The 18759-nt window shown below is 45.6% G+C and overlaps 1 protein-coding gene and 1 long non-coding RNA gene across 4 annotated transcripts in view; one reads left to right on the forward strand and one right to left on the reverse strand.

Moving 5' to 3' along the window:
• The first annotated feature begins 846 nt into the window (after window positions 1–846).
• On the forward strand, window positions 847–3805 carry LOC116595713. Its single transcript, XR_004287844.1, has 3 exons — window positions 847–1010; window positions 1280–1373; window positions 3288–3805. It is a non-coding gene; the product is annotated as an uncharacterized LOC116595713 (long non-coding RNA).
• Window positions 3806–10585: 6780 nt separating this feature from the next.
• Window positions 10586–18759, reverse strand: part of C7H2orf42 (chromosome 7 C2orf42 homolog) — a 32517-nt gene continuing 24343 nt past the window's right edge. For all 3 annotated transcript variants that reach the window (XM_032352360.1, XM_032352362.1, XM_032352361.1), the window contains 4 exons: window positions 17038–17145; window positions 15848–15948; window positions 14320–14482; window positions 10586–11271 (listed from right to left, as the gene is read on the reverse strand). In XM_032352360.1, the coding sequence (XP_032208251.1) occupies window positions 11063–11271; window positions 14320–14482; window positions 15848–15948; window positions 17038–17145 (581 nt within the window). In that variant the 3' untranslated portion in view covers window positions 10586–11062. The remainder of the gene's footprint in view (window positions 11272–14319; window positions 14483–15847; window positions 15949–17037; window positions 17146–18759) is intronic.

Below are 18759 nucleotides of genomic sequence, written 5' to 3' on the forward strand. Positions count from 1 at the left end.
TATCCATGGCTATCAGAGGCCCTGTGCTGGGGACAGAAACAAACATGAGACCCAGCTCCTGTCACATCTCTAATAACCCTATTAGGACACTGTCAGCTCATAAATGTGTCTGGACTCATTAGTTAGGTTCTTTAAATCCATTTGCAAGGTATCAATTATATCACTGCATTGTGGACATTTTTGTGGTTAGCTGTGTGTGTCAGAAATAAGACTTATAGGAATGGCTTTCTCCTGCCTCTCCCCTTGTTAAAATTTTGGGGAAATAGCTTTTATATTGCAAAGATCACAGCCAGAGGTCAACCTGTAGGCAACGTAATCCACGTAAAATTCACTAACCTTTCAGGGTGTTAATTTAGTCATAACAGTGCCATAGCTTTCAGCTTCCAGCTTTCATTAGCTAGAATTCTTTTGCTAATGTGCAGGAAATGTGAGATGTATGTATGCCAGATGTGTTCAATGAAAGGTTCTGCTTAAATCAAATGGGAGTCTAAAAGCAAGTCATTCTCAGCAAGGCCAAGCCTGGTAGGAATTCAGGTGTCTAGAACCACACCATATATTCCTGGAGGGTGCTGGGTGCTGACTGCTGGGCCCGAACACTGCCATCAAGCATTGTTAAATTTGCTAGGAACGTGGAGCAGAAAGCCCCATGGACTACATGCCCACTCCTTATTACACATGTACAGTATCCCCAGGAGTGGTACCATGAGATTCATTCTGCATCAGCCTATTCTCCAAGGAAAAGCCCAACCAGGTTAAGGGATAATGAACAGCACAGACTATAAAAAGCAGCAAGAAGCTACTGCACCATTGTGGCTTCTACATATCCACACAGAACATCATCAGCAGGAAGAAGGAGCATTATATTACTCAGGTTTCCTGTCAGGACATCCTGGCTTGAAACACAGTTTTGTAACTGAAAAATAGAGGATAACCGACAGATGCGAAACTGCCAGATTGTGTCCCTGAGGCTCTCAGAAATCTGTCAGCTTGCAAGGAGAACACAAAAGCAGGTATGAAAATCTGAGAGACAGTTTGCTTTGTTTTGTTTTATTTTATTTCTCAGGGAAGAAGAGCTTGGGACTATGGAGACATGAACTGATTCAAGGAGTCTGGCCTGGGGAAGCCCTCATGCACAGATTCTGAGCAGACAGGGCCCTGTCTTAAATGGCCTTGGACATGGGGTACAAGCCTCACCACATAAAGTGGTAGGTGAAACCAGGAATGTAAATTACTGAGCTTTGTTCAGCTACCAACCTCACCTCCTCCTCTGTTAACCCAGCTTCAAAGAGAACGTAGGTGACCACAGCCTCTGACGTCTTGCAGGTTGGCACAGACATCTGAGGGCCCGCTGTGCGTCTCTCCGCCTTGTTCCGGTGGGTACCACCTATTCACACTAGTACTCATACTGTCCCACATTTGATTCTTCCTTCCTCAACCACAAACTTCTACTTCCTTCTACCATTCTGTCTTCAGAATGCCAAAATTTTTGTGTTCCAATTTCACCTCTGGCACTGAGCTGTATGACGAACTCAATAGTTCCGAAGTTCTTGGTTCAGAAAAACAGTGCTGCGGAGCACAAGGTGGACAGGGTTCACTCTCCCTCATGCCTAAACCTGCGAATGGGGGACCTACTGAGGAAACATATAGTCTCAGCATATTCCCCAGCCATGTGGCCACCCATCTCCAGGCCTGACTTTCTCTCCTCCCCACACCCTGGGCAGGAAAAGTAGTGGAGAAGGTGCTTCTTTGGCTCCTTCCTCTTCCCTGCTTAGCTCTATTACCATTCACCAGGCCAACACTTGTCTTAGAAGCAAAGTGTTTATATTTATGGGTCTAGGGTACAATTCCATTTTCCTCTGTCATCACACCTGGCTTTTCTGGCTTTCAGAAGAAAATGTTCCACTCAGAGATCTTGACTTATTTCTTCCCAGGCAGTGAGTCATATTCACAGACAAACTCTATCTCCTGGGTCACAACCTGGTCAGCTTCCAACTCACAGAAAATGATCAAAGACTGTATGTCCTTGTACCTTATATTAACTTGCAAATAATTCACTTAAATTGGGAGGCAAACACCTCAGCATATCCTCCTATTCTCCCACCCCTTGTTTTAATTTTCTCCATAGCACATCCGACATACTACACCATTCTTCCTCCCTTCCTCCTTCCTTCCTTCCTTTCAAAGTCTTTCTGTCTCTTTCCTCACTGGACTATTAACTTTCTGAAGGTAGAGCTTCTGGCTTTGCTCATTTCCGTATCCACAGGACCCAGCTTAGTGCCTGGCACATAGTACTCAGTAAATGTTGAGTGAAGAAATTGTTGAATGAGCAGGTGATCTTTACTTCATTTTCTCTGGGACTTACTACCCCCTCTCTGGCCACAAGGTTTTTTCCTTTGGCTTAACAGCTAAGGGATCAGATGACCGCATATTTTACATGAGCCCTGGAGGGGAATTTCACTAAAGTGGCAGCAGATACTTCTTCTCCATCTCTGATATCTCCATCTGCTGAACTCACATCCACTTGGCAAGTCTTACCCACCTTCTTAGGGCATCATCCTTTAACCTTCCACAGTAATCTCACCTTCCTCCAAATCCACAGCACTCAATGCTTGTATCACTCAACTACAGTTTAGCACTTTCTGCCTTGTGCTGATAATGTGCCTGGATGTGACTGCAATAGGAAGGTCAACAATTAAGACAAAGGGTAGTGTTTCCTTGGCAAAGCTGGCTTCCTGTCCTTGCTTCCCACCTCCTACCCTTTTCCACAGGTCCCCGTGAGGCAGTCAGTACTCACCTTGCTGAATTAAAACAAGAACCCAGATCTGAGCCTTATACCTCTAGGCTAGCCTACTGCAAGGGGACCCATCTCTCAAGCACCTATTAACTAAGTTCACACAGAACCCAAGGCCATATAAATCAAATGCTAATCAATATACAGATTCACACAAAGTATAGCAGACATTCTAAAGGATTGGAATGCTTTCATTTACCTGACTGGCTGATCTTTTCCTCATGGTCTTAAGATTGCTTAGTAAATGTGGAACTTACAGGGCACCTGGGTGGCTCAGTTGGCTAAACATCTACCTTTGGCTCAGGTCATGATCCCAGAGTCCTGAGATTGAGCCCCGTGTAGGACTCCCTGCTCAGCAGGCAATCTGCTTCTCCCTCTGCCTCTGCCCCTTCCCCTGCTTGTGTTCTCTCTTTCTCATATAAATAAATAAAATCTTTTTAAAAAGTGTAGGACTTAGAACAAAAATAGCTAATCTGAAGTCACATCTCTCTTTTAGGGCAAGGCCTCTCTTCCCTGCTACAAGAGCAGTCTGACCAAGGAAATCATGGAGCTCACCTCCCCTTAGTCAAGACCCACCCTGCGGTTCCCGTGCTGGGGCTTACTTCTATGCTTCCCAGGATGGCCAAATCCCTTGTGTTCAGGTCTCCAAAATGCTTTAGAACTCAATCGATTAGACTTAAATTACAACCACTTTCCTTCCTGAGATTGCTCTCAGTCATCTATCAGTGTTCGGGGTATCCTCAAACTTTCATGCAATAAATTTACAACTTCAGGGTTTCCTTTCCTGGTTAGCTAATCATCCATTACATGTGATTTTACTGGGCTAAAGGCCAACATTTCCTGTCACTCAGGTGTGCAGGCCGTATTAGGCAAAGTAGCCCTGGGTCACGTAGGCCCATGTGCTCTCGTGAGCAGAAGCTACCTGCCTTGCTCAAAACCAACGAATATTTCCTTACCAAGTCCTGAGTTGTTGTTGTTGTTGTTGTTGTTTTTTAAAGATTTTATTTATTTATTTGACAGAGAGATAGATCACAAATAGGCAGAGTAGGGGCGCCTGGGTGGCTCAGTGGTTTAGGCCTCTGCCTTCGGCTCAGGTCATGATCTCAGGGTCCTGGGATCAAGCCCCACATCGGGCTCTCTGCTCAGCAGGGAGCCTGCTTCCCCCTCTCTCTCTGCCTGCCTCTCTGACTACTTGTGATTTCTCTCTATCAAATAAATAAAAATCTTTAAAAAAAAAAAAACAAAAACCAAATAGGCAGAGTAGCAGGCTGAGAGAAGGAGAAGCAGGCTCCTTACTGAGCAGAGAGCCCGATGCAGGGCTTGATCCCAGGACCCTGGGACCACGACTTGAGCTGAAGGCAGAGGCTTAACCCTCTGAGCCACCCAGGCGCCCCCCAAGTCCTGAGTTTTAAGGACCTACTTCTTATTACCTTGCCTTATCCCTGTAATTTCTCTATCTTTTGCACTAGTCAAGTTCAAGATTTTAAAAAATGAAAATGGAGAGGGGATTTCTGCCTTTGTTGCCTTTCTCTTGTCTCCTGCAGTTCCACATACCACCTCAGCGGTGGGCACAGGCTGCCATTCTCACAACATAATACAGAAAACACAGCCATCCCCCCTGAGGTACATCAGATCCAAATTACACAGGCAGCCACATTTCTGCCTTTTCTGTTGCTGACTGGCAAATGAGCAATGGTTTGTAAAAGCAGCAGGTGCAAGGAGAGGTGGCTCCTGCCAGGTTTAGCTCCTGCTAAAAAAAGGCCCAAGTCTAATATACAGGAGTCCTTCCATTAACACATCCATGACTAAGGCAAAGTTGGGGGAAGCTACCCCTTTTCTGTCTTTTGGAGCCACAAATGCTGCCCTTTATCTGTCACTTAGTCTGGTTTTGCTTTGATACAAATGGCAAGCATGGCCAGAGTGGGGATATGGAGGTGAAGCCCTCAGTGTAATATGCCTTCACACATACCCTATAGAATGGTCCTGAGCATAACATACCCTAGAGAAAGGCTGACTAGGCACTGCCTCTTTCTTGCTAGAACCATGCAACCAAACCTTAGTATGGTCTCCAAGCACACTGGCTCTACCACATCCTTGCTGTGAGGCATGTTATTTAACCTGCTGAACCACAGTTTCCTCTTCTATGCAAAGGGATGATAATTCCACCTGGCTCACAGGACAGGGTGTAGAAATCAAATGAGATGGAAACTTGTGTGAAAAACCTAGCAGGGTCTGTGACACATGCTAAATAAGCATTTTGGGACACATCAGTTTTCCTCCTTCCAGGAGATAGTGTTGCATTCTGTTTACTCAGTTAAACCAGCCTCCTATAAGCTATGGGAGGCTCGCATGTCCTCAGGGATCAGGCCATTCCAAGAAAAATGACTTGGCCACAGCAATGTAATATGAGATGAAGGATCCTGAGAAGGCACAGCAACAAGAGGAAGACAACTGAAGGGTGCCCCAAGACAGTGTGCACCCTGTAGACAGGGGCTCCCAGCAGGAAATCCTGTGGTTCCTCATTAAGTAGTTTCACAGGGGGCTGGCACCCAGGGAAAATTCTAGAAACCACTCCTCCCCAAATTCTGATTAGACCCCAGGTTCAACTCATTAGGTCATGGATGAGCCCTTTGCCCTCTTTCCTTCCAAAGCCACTGCGCAGGTTGTGGAGCGCATAGAAAACGGAAGCCCTGTCTCTTAAAAACCGGTACACGGAACTACACCGTCCCTTAAGGGCACCCAGCGACTAATGCCAGACCCGTGGCAAAAAAGTGGAAATTAATTTTTATATTTTGATTGATCTTCCCTTGTTGAGTAGATCTGTTAAGTGGATGGTGCGATCTGTATCTTACGAAGGACAAAACCGACATTCGAAGATAACTGAATGACTTGCTCAGGGGCTCAGGGAAAACAATAAGCGGGGGGTCGGGATTCAAACCCACGCCTCCGCGCAGGACGCACGTTCTTCCTCTCTCCCCCGAAGGGAGGACCAGCAAGGGGGAGGGCCGGCCAACACTCGGAGGCGGGGGAGGAGGACGGGCTGGGAGGGAGCGGTTACGCCTTCCCCAAAGAGCCGCGCGGTCTGCAGCCGGGGTGCGGCCCGGCCCCACGTGCCCGAGTCCACGCCGCTGCCGGGAGAACGCACCGGTCGCAGCGCGGGCTCGGACCCGCCCCTACGTGGGTGCCAGAAAGTTGGTGCCCGGCCCAAAGGCGGGCCTAGAGGCGCCCGGGACTCCCGCAGCACGTCTGAGAGCGACCCGTGCCCAAGAACGACCTCCTAAGGGCCCCGCGCTGGGCCCGGGGCCGCTTCCCCGGTCCAGACCGCCTCGTCAGCACCTTTTTCAGCCGCCCGGCCTCACAGTGGGTCACGAGGCGGGCGGGGCGCAGTCAGCCGGCGCGCGGCGCCACCTCCTTCCCCTCTCCCTCCCCCGCCCGCCACGTCCCCGGCCCCGCCTCCGAGAGCCAGGCGGGGAACCCCAGTGTCGTCACCACCCTCCAGCACACTCGCCTTCCCGCGCTCTCCAGAAAGGACGCGAAGGTGGTGACGTGTCCCGGCCGCCAGCGAGGCTGCGCAGAAGGCGTCGTCAACAGAACGTGCTGCGGCGCCGCCTGGTGGAAGAAAGAGCGGCCAAACCGGCCGGAAGCGGCGGCGCGGGCGGGAGAAGAACGTGACTGACGTCATCTCGCGGGGGAGGGGGCAACGGGTGGCCGCCGCGTGACAAGCCCCCGCCCGCCGCTACGGGGCGTCTTTCTTTTTCTCTTCCACCTTTCTGTGGAGTGCGGAGTCATTTTTATGCCCATTCTTTTAAGGGTATAACCTTATCTTTTCCGAACTTATCAAAGTAATAGTGTTCGTCATACAAAATTTGGGGAAGAAAAAGGGAAAGGATATGAACAAAATGAATACCAGCATCACACACACCCCTTCATATTTACTTGCAGCCTTTCTGTTACATTAAACAAGCACCATTGGAGCCTCGAGGCTGTTGGAGGGGGGACGGTAGAAGAAGAGAGAAGTGCAAACAATAGGTGAAAGGGTAATAACTACTATGCAGATGAGGACACCGGACTATAGGGCTGAATAACTTGCCCAAGGTCACACAGTTAATAGCGAGTGGTAGAGTCGGGGTTTGAGCCCAGGGCTTAGGAGCAATGAAAAAGTGGTGCTGGAGAGAAGGAAGGAAAAACCCGCGCGGGGAATGTGTGTGGTTACGGACAGACTTTATACTTCTCTGACGCTAGTTGGAACCAGTTCAGAGGAGGCTGGCTAGTGGCTCCAGGCGTTGGAGCAACTTCGTGGGAGCGTGCCATGAAGCAGCGCACAGTAACACGCCGCCTTGAAGTACTTAGGTGCAATGTTCGCTAGTGCTCTAGCAGCCACCACTGACTGCTAGGTGTCATCGACTTCCGGCAAGGCCCTCTCCGACTGGTGGAAGTGAGCGGTGGGAGTCACAGTACCAAGTCAGGTATTGGGTCTTGTTCTCAAAGTGCAGTCTGGAGTCCAGCCGCATCTCCGCAGTCCTGTACTTTCTACATCCAGCTCGATGACACAAATGCAGAATCTTGGACCCCCACCCTAGAACTTCTGCATTGGAATATGCATTCTAACTAGATCCCTGGGTGATGCCTATGCATGTTAAAGCGCTATTGTAAAACAAGGCATCTTGCTCCCTTGGTGAGGCCCCTGAAGGGTGGTAGAAAGATGTGGAGGAAGCTTGGAGAGCAGGATGGTGGGAGGGCAGTCAGGGAGGAAGGTCTGTAAGGAAGGGTTAAAAATAAAAACATGGAAGTGGGGCCTGGTTGGCTCAGCTGGTGGGGCATAGAACTCTTGATCTTGGGGTTGTAACTTCCAGCCCCAAGTTGGGTGTAGAGCTTATTTAACAAACAAAAGCCTCCAATAAGGAGTATCAGAAAATATCACAAAATCGAAAGGAAGAAAACTAGGAAATCAGAATCTAGATTTAAAAAGAGAGAGAGCGCGCGCGCCAGAGAGAAATAGGTTAAGGGGTAAGGTTTTTCTCTGTGGTTGATTTTTCTGTGTTATATGTTACACATACTTGAGAGGGTCCAGGTCATTCAAAGCTTTGGAGCAGGGCAGTCCCTGCCCATTCTCTCACCTTCAGCAGATACAGTGGTTTTCCCTGGGTTATTATAGCAGAGGGCAAGTTCTGGGCCCTGACAGGGAAAACCAGACATTGACAGACAATGCCTTTTATATGACACGTACAGGTTACATTCTGTAGGTGGCCAGAGCTAGGGGCCACCTACTTATGCACGGGGCTGGAGTTTGTGTGGTGTGTGTACGTGTACGCACAAATGTGGGCTGGAGGGAAGCCATAGATTATTGGCAGAAGGGATGGAACAGGAATCAGTGAAAGGATGAACTTCGATGACTGGGAATTGCTGGGCCCAGAAGGCCACAGGGCTGACGACATCTGGTACCTTGAGAGAGCCATGTGGCAGCCCTACAGACCTTCATTTAGGTGGGTGGTTCCTGGAGTCACATTTTTAGGTCTCTGAGCGGCTTATTACTCCTCTAAGCTAGCAAGCTGCTAAGATGACAGCAGTTCTGGTAGAAGCAGGGACAAGATAGGGTACAACCTAAGTGTTGTAGGTGGAGGTATAGCAAGTTGTTCTCATGATGCCCACATGAGGGGCACAGCCATGTTGCCTGGAGAAGTTAAGACCTGTTAATACACTCAGTCTGATGATGATCAGTCTGTGCAGTAAACAGGCAGCTATGTGAACATGGAAGATTTTGAGCTATTCACTCCAGAGTACAAACGGTAATTGCAGTGTTGAAAGGGAACAGCTGCACAGTCATCTCCCAGGGATGGGAGATTCCTAGGACTAATGGAGGTGGTGTACAATGGATAGCAGGTTCGAGTGTGGCTGGGTGGGGAGCAGGTGGGTGCAGGGTTTGAAGAGCTCTTTCTGCTGGGAGTATCTAGGATCACCCTGCAGTGGTAGTGTGGGGTAAGTCTGAAATGAGATCAATGCTGGTGGTGTCCCAGGGGTGTCTGGATGTTGAGAGTGGGTGTAGCAGTCCCATTGGTTGTTACTCCTAGGCCCATGCTTGACCTGTCAGAGAGGATGTCAAATTATAAAAACTCTGAACCCCATTCCAGATTTTGATGGGCTGCGATGGTGGGCTGGGGTGGCCCTGGGTCGAGACCTTAGCACTTGAGTGTGAGCCTCTTTGGGCAGATCACTTCTCCCAGCCCTGTGTTTTATGGCCTTTATGGTTCTTCTTGTCCTTGTGCCTATTGTCAAGTACTGCTAGACCCAGGCATTGCTTGTCACTCACAGATCTGTTTTGGTCAAAAAGCTGTGACTACTATCCTCAAAGTACTCAGGTTGAAGGATTTCTTGAATGGGTTAATCACTATGCGTCCTTAGGTGTTCTTTTGAGGCAGGCTCTCCTTCACCTAATTTTAATTTCTCCTCTTCCTATCTATGCAAACCCTTTCTCCTTTAAAATCCAGTGCAAATTCTGAGTTCTCTGTGGACCTCTCTGGAGTCTCCTCAAGGAATTCCACCACTGTCTAAAGCATCTGTGAGCTCTCCACTCATGCTATCCCCTCCATCACACAGGACACTTAATTTGCCTACCTGTCCCTCTGCACCCCCCCCCATAGGGGCCCAGCTTCCCCTTTTACCAAAAACATCAATCAGAGTCTTTCCTCGGGGTCCTTGCCCCAAGACAGAGACAGAGCACAGCAGCCAGTCCTTCACTAGTGTGCAAGCGGAAGTCTACTTTCAGGTGCCACAGGAGTCAGAATTCTGGCCAGAGGGAGCTGCTCTCTGCTGACAGTGAGTGAAACCCCAGGAGAGACAGTAATGGGTCATATGGACGAGGGCTCCAGAGTTCTGCAGGCCTATTGAAAACCCCAGTGCCACCCCATGACAGCTGTTCAGCCTTATTTTAGAGTCCACGAACCAATCATTCATTCCCATTTTTGCCTGAGCTGGTTAGAATTGGGTTTTTGTTACCTATAGTCAGAAGAAAACGAGGAGCCTCCTTTATATGGATTTTTCTTGTGTTCCCAAGGACAATGAATTACAAGGAATTTATATCAAAGTAACATGATAAGGTAGAAAGAACATGTCCTTTGCAGTAAAATGAAACATTATATTTTTAATGCTGTTTCCAGCAAGATAACCTCAGAGAGGCTGTCTCTTTAACTTAAAAGAAGGGTAATGACTAAATTCAAAGAATAATGAGGACTAAATGAGAAAACTGGGAATGTAAATGAGAGTGCCTGATACATAGTAGGCTATAGGAAATGTTCATTCCCGGGGCCCCTGGGTGGCTCAGTGGTTTTGGCTGCTGCCTTCGGCTCGGGTCATGATCTCAGGGTCCTGGGATCGAGCCCCACATCGGGCTCTCTGCTCCGCAGGAAGCCTGCTTCCCTCTTTCTCTCTCTCTCTCTGCCTGCCTCTCTGCCTACTTGTGATCTCTGTCTGTCAAATAAATAAATAAAATCTTAAAAAAAAAAAAAAAGGAAATGTTCATTCCTTTCTTTTCTCCCTGAAGATAGGCTTCTACCTCTGTGTCTTTCAATATCTCCATTCTGTGATCAATGAACTCAGCAACAGGAATTCAGTCTTAACTGGCTATTAAACTTTTTCGAGAATAAAGAAGGAAATAAATATCAATGAAATAAGCAATTAGAAGCATTAGTTTGAAATGTTGATATTGCCTTGACATATGGACCTCTTTTTCCTATTTCACTATTACTTAAATCTCCCCAAAGGTTTGTAATTTTATAATCAGGCCAACATGAGAAATACTTTGGAAAAACTAGTGACACTGTGCTTTATTTGAGAACAGGATAAAAGGACATGACTGGAACTCTGTCAGGATGGTCCATAACATTCTGCCCTAACCAGGGTGTTGTTAACTCTCCAGCACTGCTGGTGTAAGGCAGAGTGCTGCTAACTTCTTAGAGAATTAGAAAAAGGATGAAACAAACTCTAAATGGGAGTTGTTAAGAAGGAAAGTGAGTTGGTTTCCTTTTTGTTCCTTTAAAAATTCGAGCCAGAAATATCACCCAATTTATAAAGAAGACTATACATAGCAGCACCAAAAAGGCCATTTACAAGAAGAGTTTTTCTGCAATAGAATCCACTCGAATGCGCTGAGAAATTGCATCTTAGCTAAGAGGAGTTCACTAAGGAACAGGGCCATCTAAATGCCTAACTAGTACTTAAAATTGTCAAGGGTTGGGGATGTGCAAATTTAGCAGCAAAAGACTGTTTTGTTTTGCCTCAAGGGAAAGTGATGGTGGTTAGAGGGGCCAGTTCCAAGGGCTGGTCCAGTGGTGGCCGCTGGTCTTGGTACTCTGCAACATGCCCATTTCGGTGGTGGCCATACTCAAATTTGATGCGCAGCTCACCAATCTTGGATTGGGGAAGGATATCTGGGATCCACTCAATGATGAAAGGTGTTGGCTCCTTTTGATCTGGGGAAGTGTTGCCTGAAGACAAGACAAGACAAGAAAGGGAAACGGAAAGGGAAAGAGAAAGAGAAAGGGAAAGGAAAGGAAAGGAAAAGAAAGAAAGAAACACTGATTAGTGTCATTCCAAAATTTGAGGCTGGCCAGATGTTATGCTGTTCCGGAATAAAAAAAGAAGAAAAAGAAGAAAAAAAAGAAAAAAACCGCAAACAAACCCTAGGAGAGAAACAAGGGGAAAAACAAGAAGAATCAAGGGAAGAGAAAAGTGATTACTAGTATATCTATCCTAAAGAAAGTTTTAGGGTGAAAAAAAAGGGGGGGCATCTGGGTGACTCAGTTGTTGTATGTCTGCCTCCACCTCAGGTCATAATCCTGGGGTTCCGGGATTGAGCCCTGCATTGGGTTCCCTGTGCAGAGCCTGCTTCTCCCTCTCCCACTCTCCCTGCTTGTGTTCCCTATCTCGCTCTATCTCTCTCTCTGTCAAATAAATAAATAAAATCTTAAAAAAAAAAAGGTTTCAGGGAGGCTGCCTGCGTGGCTTCCTTGGTTAAGTGTCTGCCTTTGGGTCAGGTCATGATCCCAGGGTTCTGCGATTGAGCCCTATATTGGTCTCCCTGCTCAGTGGGAAGCCTGCTTCTCCCTCTGCTTCTCTCTCCTGTTCCTTCTCTCTCAAATAAATACATAAATAAATAAAATCTTTGGGGGGGGAAGAAAAACTCAGGTTAAAGAACATTAAATAAATAAATAAATAAATAAATAAATAAATAAATAAATAAAACACTAGCAGAATTAAAAATCCAGTATAGGGAGGGGCACCTGGGTGGCTCAGTGGGTTAAGCCTCTTCCTTCAGCTCAGGTCATGATCCCAGGGTCCTGGGATCGAGCCCCGCGTCGGCTCTCTGCTGAGCAGGGAGCCTGCTTCCCTTCCTCTCTCTCTGCCTGCCTCTCTGCCTGCTTGTGATCTCTGTCTGTCAAATAAATAAATAAAATCTTAAAAAAAAAATACAGTATAGGGACGCCTGGGTGGCTCAGTCAGTTGGGCATCTGCCTTTGGCTCAGGTCATGATCCTGGGGTCCTGGGATCAGGTCCTGCGTCTGGCTCCCTGCTCAGGTGGGGAGCCTGCTTCTCCCTCTGCCTGCCACTCCCCCTGCTTGTGCTTTCTCTCTTTAAGTAAATAAATAAAATATTTTAAAAAATAAAAACTAAATTAAGAAAATACACTACTGGGGCGCCTGGGTGGCTCTGTGGGTTAAGCCTCTGCCTTCAGCTCCGGTCATGATCCCAGGGTCCTGGGATCGAGTCCCGCATCGGGTTCTCTGCTAAGCGGGGAGCCTGCTTCCCCTCTCTCTCTGCCTGCCTCTCTGCCTACTTGTGATCTCTGTCTGTCAAATAAATAAATAAAATCTTAAAAAAAAAATACACTACTACTGTGTAGCTTGCAAAACTATGGGGTACCTGCCTGGCTCAGTCAGGAGAGTGTGCAAATCTTGATCTTGAGGTTGTGAGTCCTAGCCCCATGTTGGGCATAGTGCTTACTTTTAAAAAAAAAAAAAGGAAAGAAATTTGACACACGCTCCAATATGGATGAATCTTAAGGACATTGTGCTGAGTGAAATAAGCCTGTCAGAGAAAAGACAAATACCGTATGATTCTACTTAGATGAGGTACCTAAAGTAGTCAAATTAGTCAATAGGAAGTAGAATGGTTGCCAGGGACGAGGGGGTTACTGCTTAATGGGCACAATTTCAGTGGAAGACAACAAAAAAGTTCTGGAGATGGATGGTGGTGACAGTTGTACAATGCCAATGGACTTAATGCCTGAGAGCCTTATACCACTTTAAAAAATTGTATATTATATATGTTTTATAACAGTAAAAGATAAAAAATAATGTTGAAGATAGACATGGAAAGCTATTCATGATATATTTTTATGTTAAAAAAGCAGCTGAGGTATGATGCCATGTTTTACAAATTCTTTTCACGCACAGAAGAGAGTCTGAAAGGGTAGAGACCAAATCTAATGGTGATGTATTTTGTGGTGCATGGGATTATAGGTGGTTTATTTTTCTCTTTGATGCTTTATAATGAAATCTATGATTTCTCTATAATGAACATGTGTCACTTTCATTCTATTCTTTTATTTTTTAAGGTTTTATTTATTCATTTGTCAGAGAGAGAGAGAGCACAACAGGTGGAGCAGCAGGCAGAGGGAAAACAGGCTCTCCACTGAGCAAGGGGCCGGATGTGGGCCTCGATTCCAGGACCCTGGGATCACAACCTGAATTGAAGGCAGACACTTAAGTCACTCAGTCGCCCAGGCATCCCACTTCTATTCTATTCTATTCAATTTATTTTTAAAGACTTTATTTTTAAGTAATCTCTATATCCAACATGGGGCTCAAACTTACAACCCCGAGATCAAGTCATGTGCTCCAATGACTGAGCCAGTTAGATGTTTCTTGTCATTAAATTAAATTAAATTAATTAATTTTTTGGAAAAAGAGAGCCTGTGTGCAAGCAGGGGGTAGGGAGGGGCAAAGGGGGAGAGAGAGAGAGAATCCCAAGCAGGTTCCACACCTAGCACAGAGCCCGACACTGGGCCCCATCTCACGACGCTGAGATCATGACCAGAGCCGAAAACAAGAGTCAAATGCTTAACCAACCGAGCCCCTGTAATTTTAAAAGCACTGTTTCCAAAGACACAAAACATTTTATTCCATGACGGCCTTTACAAAATGAATTAAAGTGTCTTCTTTGTTAAGGTCAAGATCCAAAGTCTAGGACAGTACAAGGCACACAGCTGACCCTCCAAGGATGATGCGCTATTGAAAACACAATTTCGGGTGCTTGGGTGCCTCAGTGGGTTAAGCCTCTGCCTTCAGCTCAGGTCATGATCTCAGAGTCCTGGGATGGAGGCCTGCATCGGGCTCTCTGCTCAGCAGGGAGCCTGCTTCTCCCTCTCTCTCTCTGCCTGCCTCTCTGCCTACTTGTGATCTCTCTCTCTGTGTCAAATAAATAAAATCTTAAAAAAAAAATAAATAAAAGAAAGAAAACACAATTTCACTTACCAACTTTGAGAAAAGTTTTTAGTTCCAAGGGTCGCAGCACGGGTTGCTTTTCTATACGACCATAGGTTTCTGCTATGCTCTCTACTTCCACTTTAGGGCATTTAAACAGCTCATAAGTCCCATCCCGGTTCTGTATAAAACTCCGAGTGATTTCCAAGGGCATCTGGACATGGAGACAATACCAAGAAATGTGAGAAAGGAAAAACTCAAAGTAGACAAACAGATGAATGACGGCAGATCTTTCACTTACTCTTTTTTGTTAAGTACACTCCAGTTAATTACAACTTCCTCTTGTATTTTCAAGTAAATGCTGTCAAAAAAATCTGCCTTTTCTCCTTTACATCATTTTTCTTCTGTAACTTTAAGTTGCACCACAGCCAAAGTGTATATGAATTGAACCCCTAACATCTTCATGGCTATTCAATGGCTACTAGCAAGGACTTGCTCTCAAATCCATTTTATTCCTTCCCCTGCTGCTCTGCTAGCATCATTCTTCTCCTAACTGCTCCACTGACAGTGTCTACAGCTGACCTCACACCACGTATGCTCTACACCATCCCTGGGACTGAGCCAGACAGAACCTGAACTGGTCTTTGCCACTAAACAGCAGGGTGAGTGTCTCACAGCCTGTTTCTTATCTGCAAAATACAGTTAATACCAATGCACAGTTGAGAGTTTGAATGAGGTGATGCAGGTAAGTAATGGCCAGCAGATCGACACTCCAGGATTCTCAGCTCTCTTCCCTCGCCTGATAGGACCTTGCTGAACCCCTGCCCCAGGCCAGAATCCATCTCTGTAACATCCAACATTTAAATAAGTTTCTCAAGTGTTTTTAGTGCTAACACAGGCATTTTCTAGGGTTCAAAAGTAAGTTCTATAGCTTCCCAACAATTATTCTTTTTCTGAATGTAACAATGCCTTACAATTAAACTAATCTTAATGTATCAAATCACACTATGCTGAATTTTCTACAACATTCCATTACAGGAGGAAGAGAAAAACCTCAAATTTTCAGGATCTGCTTGAAAAAGAAAATGGATAAAAATATGTAATATTTCCCTTAGAAAAAAAGAACGCAAACTAATTAAGGGTCATTTCTCTAATGAGGACTAAATTGCAGTTTGCAGAGAAGCATTTAATTGTGCTGAGTTCACTGACTTTACAAATGCTGTATCGTATCAAATTATTTACATACTTTCTAGCTTCCTGCCAGTTAAACGAGGGCTCACCATAGCTAGTAGGGGTTCGTTATTTAATTCACAAGAAAAATAATCTCTGTTTTCTGATCCCAAAGACAAAGAAAAAGAATATTCCAACTTAATATATTTTTCCAAGCTATAGGAAATACCCATTAAAATCATAGTCAGCACCGTACAGCCATGAATATTTCTGAATAATCTCTTAGTATGAGAAAAAAGAATTCTCTTTGGTGTCTATAACTCAAGGAATTAGTGCAGATATACTTCTTGCACTTGCTTCTCTCTCTTCCCCTCTTTGCCCTCCTACAATTGTAGAAATACCCTCTTACCTCTGGGGTATCTAAGATTTGTTTAACTTGCAGGATATTAGTGATATGCCAGGTATACTTGGAAAAGGTTCCCAGTGGCAAGGCATCTTTCCGAACAAAAGCTTCAATGTAAAAAGGGAACAAGATTAGACTACCAAAAAATAACATTCTCTTTCATTGTATTTGTTATCCAGTTTCTAGAAAGTTCAGTGCAGTGTTATCCTCTCCTTATAGAATCTCAGCACTTTGAAAAGGAAATTCTAGAGGCAAATCTATAATAGGTTTGGCAAAATGTGATAATGAATGATAAGAGATTTCTGCTGAATAAAGTCTCCGATATTTCTTTGAGATACTATTTATTTTGGCTACCTCTGAAACTTACTTCTTTGTTTGCTATAGCCACATACACTGGACTCCATTGTAAGATGCCTCTTAAAATCTCTTGTAACTTTAGATATATCAGAGGTCAAATTATAGTTCTTAAAAGGATTATATGGAGTTTAAACTAGTTAATATGGTTGCCAACCTATTGCCTTGCCTGCAGGATTATAAGAGATTTTACCAAAGGGCCTGCAAAAATAGTGAAGGGATGGGTTAAAATTAATGTATTAGGAGGCCTGAAGTTTAACGTGAAAGAATCAACACTGCCTCAGGTAGATAAGCTGTGAAGACAAAATTTTTATGGCCCTAAACAGTGATTCACAGCTTGAACTATTCAAAGATAGAATTAAACCCCAAAGAGTCCCTATCAGATCATCAAATAACTACTAACTAAAGAAACAGCATTGATTTCTAGCTGTAGTTACTCTTGGGCTCTTTGCCACGGAGCCATCTTTTCCTCCTCTTTTTCTCCCCCTTAATTCCTTTTTTTTTTTTTTTAATATTTATTTATTTGACAGAGATCACAAGTAGGCAGAGAGGCAGGCAGGCAGAGAAAGGAGGAAGCAGGCTCCCTGCTGAGCAGAGAGCCTGATGTGGGGCTTGATCCCAGGACCCTGGGATCATGACTGGAGCCAAAGGCAGAGGCTTAACCCATTGAGCCACCCAGGTGCCCCGAGGGTGATCATTATTCCAAGAGCTGACTGGCTAAGCCTTCACATTCTGAGCATGTGACTCAAAGTCCTAATCCTGAAAATTCCACACGTTTTTTCTAAACATAATTCTTAAAGGTCAAAATATCTACTGCTCTTGTTGAGGAAAAAATCCCATACCTGTGGTGGAGTTGGGAAGCCGTTTCTTCGCACTTCCTATAGATATTCTTTGTTGCAGGGCATCAAAAAAGGACTGCGGAATGTGGAACACCAGTGGCTCTGGTTTGCCTAGAGCAAATAAGAAGAAACTCAGGTGGAGAAACTCAGTGGGCTTTAGGACGTGTAGGGAGAAGAGCAAGAAATGGAACTGGGTGGTCGTAATAAGGAAAACCGCCATGGAGGCGGCTCTAAGCAGAGGCAAAAGAAGGCTCTGAATGACTTTTATGAGTCAAGCACTGTCGCCAACCCTACTCTTGATCCCTTGCAATTGAAACAAATACAGCAGACCCCTGGCATCCACCAAACATAACTTTTCTTTTTTTTTTTTTTTTTTTTTTTTTTTTTTTAAATTTTTATTTATTTGACAGAGAGAGATCACAAGTAGGCAGAGAGGCAGGCAGAGAGAGAGAGAGGAGGAAGCAGGCTCCCTGCCGAGCAGAGAGCCCGATGCGGGACTCGATCCCAGGACCCTGAGATCATGACCTGAGCCGAAGGCAGCGGCTTAACCCACTGAGCCACCCAGGCGCCCCAAACATAACTTTTCAAATCCTGTTTCGTAAACACCACCACAACCCAGACTTTTCCCTTTATTGAGTACATGACGTGAGATGAGAACAATGGGGCTGGACTGAGAAGGTAAACTTGATTCAATCCTGCTCACCGTCCCTAGACATTTGCTTGGTCCATTCATGTCTGAGCAAAGTAACTGCAAGCTCTCACCCACATGGTCTGGGCCATGAATGCCACAGACCCCAGAGTCAGGACACTGTTTATCCAATAAGCATTGGCCTTTTTCTCTGAATGTGATCCCAAAGTGGGCAAATTGCTTGAAAATACCTAACAAACCTCTTGAACTTGTAAGATACAAGGATCAACAAAAAGTCGGCAGAAAGAGTGTTGAGGGGAGGGGTCAGAGAGTTCAGACTTTTCCTTAAGAATTGTCCAAGAGTGGGGGAGTCTGGCTGGCTCAGAGGGTAGAGCATGCAATTCCTGATCTCGGGGTCATGAGTTCAAGTTCCACATTGGCTGTAGAGCCTACTTAAAAAACAACAACAACAACAACAAAAGACCAGGCACTGTGTGGCTCAGTCAGTTGGGTGTCTGGCTATTGGTTTTGGCTCAGGTCATGATCTTGGGGTCATGGGATTGAGCCCCACATCAGGCTCCACGCTTGGCAAGATGTCTGCCTTCTGCCCCTCCACACCTTCCCCGCTACAATAAATGGGTAAATCTATAAAAACGAAAAGCAAAAAACAAAAAATTGCCCAAGAGGTTAGCCACAACAGAGGGGAAACATCCAGAACCACTACCTGCTAGATATAACTTAAGAGTGGCTCTTAGGGGTGTCTGGGTGGCTCAGTCAGTTGAGCCTCCAACTCATGATTTGGGCTCAGGTAATGATCTCAGGGTCCTGAGACTGGGCCCCTTGTCGGGCTCCATGAACAGCACAGCGTCTGCTTAAGACTCTCTCCTTCTCGGGGCGCCTGGGTGGCTCAGTGGGTTAAGCCGCTGCCTTCGGCTCAGGTCATGATCTCAGAGTCCTGGGATCGAGTCCCGCATCGGGCTCTCTGCTCAGCGGAGAGCCTGCTTCCCTCTCTCTCTCTCTCTGCCTGCCTCTCCATCTACTTGTGATTTCTCTCTGTCAAATGGATAAATAAAATCTTTAAAAAAAAAAAAAAAAGA

Source organism: Mustela erminea, chromosome 7, assembly GCF_009829155.1.
Source record: "Mustela erminea isolate mMusErm1 chromosome 7, mMusErm1.Pri, whole genome shotgun sequence".
NCBI classification, from domain to species: domain Eukaryota; kingdom Metazoa; phylum Chordata; class Mammalia; order Carnivora; family Mustelidae; genus Mustela; species Mustela erminea.